Raw genomic sequence first — 7,405 nt, forward strand, 5'->3', positions numbered from 1 at the left:
CACCGGATAAGACAGGAGAAATACTCCAGATATAACAGACTGACCCTAGGCCCCCAACACATAAACTACTGCAGCATAAATACTGGAGGCTGAGACAGGAGGGGTCGGGAGACACTGTGGCCCCGTCCGACGATACCCCCGGACAGGGCCAAACAGGCAGGATATAACCCCACCCACTTTGCCAAAGCACAGCCCCCACACCACTAGAGGGATATCTTCAACCACCAACTTACCATCCTGAGACAAGGCAGAGTATAGCCCACAAAGATCTCCTCCACGGCACAACCCAAGGGGGGGGGGCGCCAACCCGGACAGGAAGATCACGTCAGTGACTCAACCCACTCAAAGCTCTGCCTCCAGCTGTTTGCTTAGAAATTCTAGGAACAYTAAGGAGGCCTGTGTCTTGTGACCGTAGCGTACGTGTAGGTATGTACGGCAGGACCAAATCGGAAAGATAGGTATGATCAAGCCCATGTAATGCTTTGTAGGTGAGCAGTAAAACCTTTAAATCAGCCCTTGCCTTAACCAGAAGCCAGTGTAGGGAGGCTAGCACTGGAGTAATATGATCCAATTTTTTGGTTCTAGTCAAGATTCTAGCAGCCGTGTTTAGCACTAACTGATAAGTTTATTTAGTGCTTCATCCGGGTAGCTGGAAAGTAGAGCATTGCAGTAGTCTAACCTAGAAGTGACAAAAGCATGGATACATTTTTCAGCATAATTTTTGGACAGAAAGTTTCTGATTTTTGCAATGTTACGTAGATGAAAAAAAGCTGTTAATTAAACAATATTGATATTTTCGTCAAAAGAGAGATCAGGGTCCAGAGTAACGCAGAGGTCCTTCACAGTTTTATTTGAGACGACTGTACAACCATCAAGATTAATTTTCAGATTCAACAGAAGATCTCTTTGTTTCTTGGGACCTAGAACTAGCATCTCTGTTTTGTCCGAGTTTAAAAGTAGAACATTTACCGCCATCCACTTCCTTATATCTGAAACACAGGCTTCCAGGGAGGGCAATTTTGGGGCTTCACCATGTTTCATCGAAATGTACAGCTGCGTGTCATCCGCATAGCAGTGAAAGTTAACATTATGTTTCCGAATGACATTCCCAAGAGGTAAAGTATATAGTGAAAACAATAGTGGTCCTAAAACGGAGCCTTGAGGAACACTGAAATTTACAGTTGATTTGTCAGAGGACAAACCATCCACAGAGACAAACTGATATCTTTCCGATGGATAAGATCTAAACCAGGCCAGAACTTGTCCTTGTAGACCAATTRGGGTTTCCAATCTCTCCAAAAGAATGTGGTGTTCGATGGTATCAAAAGCAGCACTAAGGTCTAGGAGCACGAGGACAGATGCAGAGCCTCAGTCTGACGCCATTAAAAGGTCATTTACCACCTTCACAAGTGCAGTCTCAGTGCTATGATGGGGTCTAAAACCAGACTGAAGCATTTCGTATACATTGTTTGTCTTCAGGAAGGCAGTGAGTTGCCGAGCAACAGCTTTTTCAAAAATATTTGAGAGGATAGGGAGATTCGATATAGGCCAATAGTTTTTTATATTTTCTGGGTCAAGGTTTGGCTTTTTCAAGAGAGGCTTTATTACTGCCACTTTTAGTGAGTTTGGTACACATCCGGTGGATAGAGAACCTTTTATTATGTTCAACATAGGAGGGCCAAGCACAGGAAGCAGCTCTTTCAGTAGTTTAGTTGGAATATGGTCCAGTATACAGCTTGAAGGTTTAGAGGCCATGATTATTTTCATCAATGTGTCAAGAGATATAGTACTAAAAAACTTGAGTGTCTCCCTTGATCCTAGGTCTTGGCAGAGTTGTGCAGACTCAGGACAACTGAGCTTTGGAGGAATACGCAGATTTAAAGAGGTGTCTGTAATTTGCTTTCTAATGATCATGATCTTTTCGTCAAAGAAGTTCATGAATTTATCACTGCTGAAGTGAAAGCCATCATCTCTTGGGGGAATGCTGCTTTTTAGTTAGCTTTGCGACAGTATGAAAAATACATTTTGGATTGATCTTATTTTCCTCAATTAAGTTGGAAAAATAGGATGATCAAGCAGCAGTGAGGGCCCTTCGATACTGCACGGTTGTTACGTTCGTCGATGGAAGGATCGGACCAAGGTGCAGCGTGGTAGGCGTACATTTTAATTTATTAAATGAACACCGAAAAAACAACAAATACAAAACGAAACGTAACGTCTAGTAGGGCTAAACAGCACAGTACCAAAAACAAGATCCCACAAACTACAGGTGGAAAAGGCTGCCCAAGTATGATCCCCAATCAGAGACAATGATAGACAGCTGCCTCTGATTGGGAACCATACCCGGCCAACAAAGAAATAGAAAACATAGATTGCCCACCCTAGTCACACCCTGACCTCACCAAATAGAGAATTAAAAGGATCTCTAAGGTCAGGGCGTGACAACGGAACTGTCTTTCCAAGCTAGTCGGAAGACTTCCAGTTTGGTGTAGCGCCATTTCCGTTTCAATTTTCTGGAAGCTTGCTTCAGAGCTCGGATATTTTCTGTATACCAGGGAGCTAGTTTCTTATGACAAATGTTTTTTGTTTTTAAGGGTGCGACTGCATCTAGGGTACTGTGCAAGGTTAAATTGAGTTCCTCAGTTAGGTGGTTAACTGATTTTTGTACTTTGACATCCTTGGGTAGGCGGAGGGAGTCTGGAAGGGCATCTAGGAATCTTTGGGTTGTCCGAGAATTTATAGCACGACTTTTGATGATCCTTGGTTGGGGTCTGAGCAGATTATTTGTTGCGATTGCAAACGTAATAAAATGGTGGTCCGATAGTCCAGGATTATGAGGAAAAACATTAAGATCCACAACATTTATTCCATGGGACAAAACTAGGTCCAGAGTATGACTGTGGCAGTGAGTAGGTCCGGAGACATGTTGGACAAAACCCATTGAGTCGATGATGGCTCCGAAAGCCTTTTGGAGTGGGTCTGTGGACTTTTCCATGTGAATATTAAAGTCACCAAAAATTTGAATATTATCTGCCATGACTACAAGGTCCGATAGGAATTCAGGGAACTCAGTGAGGAACGCTGTATATGGCCCAGGAGGCCTGTAAACAGTAGCTATAAAAAGTGATTGAGTAGGCTGCATAGATTTCATGAATTGAAGCTCAAAAGACGAAAACATTGTTGTTTTTTTGTAAATTGAAATTTGCTTTCGTAAATGTTAGCAACACCTCCGCCTTTGCGGGATGCGCGGGGGATATGGTCACTAGTGTAACCAGGAGGTGAGGCCTCATTTAACACAGTAAATTCATCAGGCTTAAGCCATGTTTCAGTCAGGCCAATCACATCAAGATTATGATCAGTGATTAGTTCATTGACTATAACTGCCTTGTAAYTGAGGGATCTAACATTAAGTAGCCCTATTTTGAGATGTGAGGTATCACAATCTCTTTCAATAATGGCAGGAATGGAGGAGATCTTTATTCCAGTGAGATTGCTAAGGCGAACACCGCCATGTTTAGTTTTGCCCAACCTAGGTCGAGGCACAGACACGGTCTCAAGGGGGATAGCTGAGCTGACTACACTGACTGTGCTAGTGGGAGACTCCGTTAAGCTGGCAGGCTGGCTAACAGCCTGCTGCCTGGCCTGCACCCTATCTCATTGTGGAGCTAGGGGAGTTAGAGCCCTGTCTATGTTCGTAGATAAGATGAGAGCACTCCTCCAGCTAGAATGGAGTCTGTCACTCCTCAACAGGCCATGCTTGTTCCTGTTTGTGGGTGAGTCCCAGAAAGAGGGCCAATTGTCTACAAATTCTATCTTTTGGGAGGGGCAGAAAACAGTTTTCAACCAGTGATTGAGTTGTGAGACTGCTGTAGAGCTCATCACTCCCCCTAACTAGGAGGGGGCCAGAGACAATTACTCGATGCTGACACATCTTTCTAGCTGATTTACACAATGAATAGAGGAGGAGTAGGATAAGGGTACAACTTAAGGCTATAAGAACTGGTCGTCTAATGCGTTGGGGACAGAGAATAAAAGGAGCAGATTTCTGGGCGTGGTAGAATAGATTCAAGGCATAATGTACTGTACAGACAAGGGTATGGTAGGATGTGAGTACAGTAGAGGTAAACCTAGGCGTTGAGTAACGATGAGAGAGGTTTCATTTCTGGAGGGACAAGTTAACCCAGGTGAGGTCTCCGTATGTGTGTGGGGTGGGACGAAAGAGCTATCTAAGGCATTTTGAACAGGACTGAAGGCTCTACAGTGAAATAAAACAGTAAAAACTAGCCAAGACAGCAGTAAACAAGGCATATTGACATTAGAGAGAGCCATAAAGCAATCACAGGTGTTGATCAGGAGAGCTAAGACAACAACGGGTAAAAGGCGATGAATGGGCAGAGCGGGTGAGTTAGGCACATACAGGACCTGAGTTCGAGGCTGGGGCCGACAGGTAAACAAAATGAGGTACTGTGTTATTGAAACAGTCCAGGGGGCATCAGCTGTGTAGCCGAGTAATCATAGTGTCAAAAGACCAGCAATAGGTGAGTCAGGGTGCTGTTCGGTAGTCACTACTACGCTAGGCAAGCAGGGGACACAGCGTTCAGAAAAGCTAGCGGGCCGTGGCTAGTAGCTGGTTCTTTGGCGACATCGTAACAGAATAGCCAGTTGAGACCATATCGGGCGATCACGTCGGCAGTCCAGTCGTGATGGATTGGCGGGGCTCCGTGTCGACAATAAAGGGTCTAGGCCAGTTGGCAAAAGAGGTATTGTAGCCCAAGAATTAGCTGGTGAACCTCTTCGGCTAGCCGGGAGATGGGCCTAGCTCGAGGCTAGCTCAAGGCTAGCTGGTGCTTGCTTCGGGTCAGAGGCATTAGCTAACAGTAGCCATTKGTTTGCAGCTAGCTAGCTGCGATGATCCGGAGTAATGAACCGGTGTAATGATCCAGAGCGGCAGGAATCTGGTGATATGATATAGAGAAGCAGTCCGATATGCTCTGGGTTGATATCGTGCTGTGCAGACTGGCAGGTGTTGTCCGAGCTAAGGCTGGCTGATGACGGGGAAAAGAAGGCGAGGACCGCTAGCCGTGGCTAACAAAGACTAGTAGCTAGTTAGCTGGCTAGTTCCTGATGGAAGTCCTAGTTATAAGGAATAAAAATAGCAGATCCGTACCACATTGGGTGAGGCGGGTTGCAGGAAAGTATATTTAGTTAGTAGATAGAAAGTGAGATTAAGATATATACGAAAAAGACCGGCTATTTACACGGGAAAAGACAAAGACAGAGACAGATCAACACGTCCTACTGCAGCGCCATCTTGGACATGTCACATTCCATTTTTCTCTCTCTCTCTCTTTCTCTCTCTCTCTTTCTCTCTCTATCTTTCTCTCTCTCTCTCTCTCTCGTTTTTCCTCTCTCTCTTCTCTGCTTTCTCTCGCTCTCTTCTCTTTCTTTCTTTCTCGTCTCTCTCTTTCTCTCTCTCTCTTCTCATCTCTCTCTCTCTCTCTCTCTCTCTCCTCTCTCTCTCTCTCTCTCTCGTTTTTCTCTCTCTCTCCTTCTTGCTCTCGTCACTCTCTTCCTCTCTCTCCTCTCTCTCTCTCTCCTCTCTCTCTCTCTCTCTCTCTCTCTCTTTTTCTCTCTCTATCTCTCTCTCTCGTCGCTCTCTCGTTTTCTCTCTCTCTCTTTCTCTCCTCTCTCCTCTCTCTTGCTACTCCGTTTCTCTTCGTTTTCTCTTTTCTTCTTTCTCTCTTTTCTATCTTTTCTCTTCTCTCGTTCTCGTCTCTTCGTTTTTCTCTCTCTCTCTTTATATTCTCTCTCTCTTTCTTCTTTCTCTGTTTTTCTCTTCTCTCGTCCTCTCGTTGCTCTCGCTCTCTTTCCTCTCTTTTCTCGTCTCTCGTTTCGTCTCTCTCTTCTCTCTTTCTCTCTCTCTTTCGTTTCGTCTCTCTGCCTCTTTTTTCTCTCTCCTGTCCTTTCTTTCCTCGTCTCTCTCGCGTTTCTCTCTCTCTCTCTCCTCTCCTCTCATTCTCGTCCTCCTCTCTCTCTCTCTCTCTCTCTCTCTCTCTCTCTCTCTCTCTCTCTCAGCTCTAAACTTGTTAGGGCTCAACTGGCAGCTGAAGCCGGCTGATGGGCACCTGATCAACAACGGCCTGAGCACTGAGCTGCCGGGCATCAGCGACGTGGCAACAGTGCCCTCCGGAGGCAGAGGTAAGAACAGCCAGAGTCTGCATGGCTACCGCCCCTGGCCATGGTGCTGAAACCCTCCTCTACACTACACTGAGGCTACATGAATGACTGGAGACTGGGGCTCTAACAACTAGTGAGGCCTGCAGAATAAACTGTTCTGGTAGCTCTGGGCTAGATTAGGAATTTGAAGGTAGCATGTAGTACAAATGTACAGCCTGCTAATGTAACAGACAGAGAAAGACCCTGGCTTTCATTCGTTAGTGAACCAATTACAACTAGTTCTCCTGTTTGAATTATAGTGGAGCTTACCCTGTCTGATGCATAACTGTTCTAGAATCATAATTACATCAACAGAGTGTACACGGGTTCTATTATAGAAGCGTTGCCAATTGCATTAGATCTCTGATTATTTACCTTGTGGTTTGACGTTTGCAGTCGGCGCCTAATCTAAAGATGACACGAGGCTCACCGTCTATCCACCATATTGCCGTAATGTCGCAATTTCCATAAAACATTAGAAAACAAGCTCTCAAATAAATCCTTAGTAATTCCTCCCTCATACCAATGCACATTCGTTTGATTTCTGCTAAAACCATAACCCTCCCTTCAGTCTGTGGAATTGGCTGGCCGTCTTCATTTAGGAGGACTGTAACAACACCATGTAATCCAGCGAGAGGAGGCGTAGCGTGGGTGGGAAGTGCTGTGAAACCGTTCTCTCTGAAGGGTTTTTCCAAGCGTCGGCTTTGATGGAGGTCCTCTGGAGTGGTTCTCGTGAGCCGACACACAGACGCACACTGCCCGTCTGGGCCAAGCCAGTTTGTTCAAGTCAGACGCTGAAATTGAGTGTTTGAATTTGCCTGGGCTTTATGTCATTAAAGAAGGTTGTGGAAAGGACAAGATATGAGTGGGTGCACATCTGTCATCTGTTGGGAATGGCACCAAACCCCTCTTCACTGGGAAGATACAGCAGTCTGGTTGGGCTCTCCTGGGGTTCGGCGGCACTGGCAACAGTTTTACATAAGATTGTGTCGTGGCAGACTTCAGACTAAATTGTTGATGCCTCCCCTAACTCTGAGGCTTGGATCCTGGTGTCTACAGGAGGTGAGGTGATCTCTGCAGTACAGCCGTAGAGAAGGAGATGTAAGACTGTTCTGGAAGCCAGCCAGAGCATTGTGGTTATAAGACTGTTCTGGAAGCCAGCCAGAGCATTGTGGTTATAAGACTGTTC

At 45.5% G+C, this 7,405-nt stretch overlaps 1 protein-coding gene across 1 annotated transcript in view; it reads left to right on the forward strand.

Annotated features, from left to right (window-relative positions):
* The window catches only part of LOC111950437 (teneurin-2-like), an 85,826-nt gene that overhangs the window by 3,766 nt on the left and 74,655 nt on the right, over positions 1-7,405 (forward strand). The window contains exon 2 of the mRNA XM_070434286.1: positions 6,105-6,198. Within this exon, the coding sequence (XP_070290387.1) occupies positions 6,105-6,198 (94 nt within the window). The remainder of the gene's footprint in view (positions 1-6,104; positions 6,199-7,405) is intronic.

This window comes from Salvelinus sp. IW2-2015, linkage group LG23 (assembly GCF_002910315.2).
Source record: "Salvelinus sp. IW2-2015 linkage group LG23, ASM291031v2, whole genome shotgun sequence".
NCBI lineage: Eukaryota > Metazoa > Chordata > Actinopteri > Salmoniformes > Salmonidae > Salvelinus > Salvelinus sp. IW2-2015.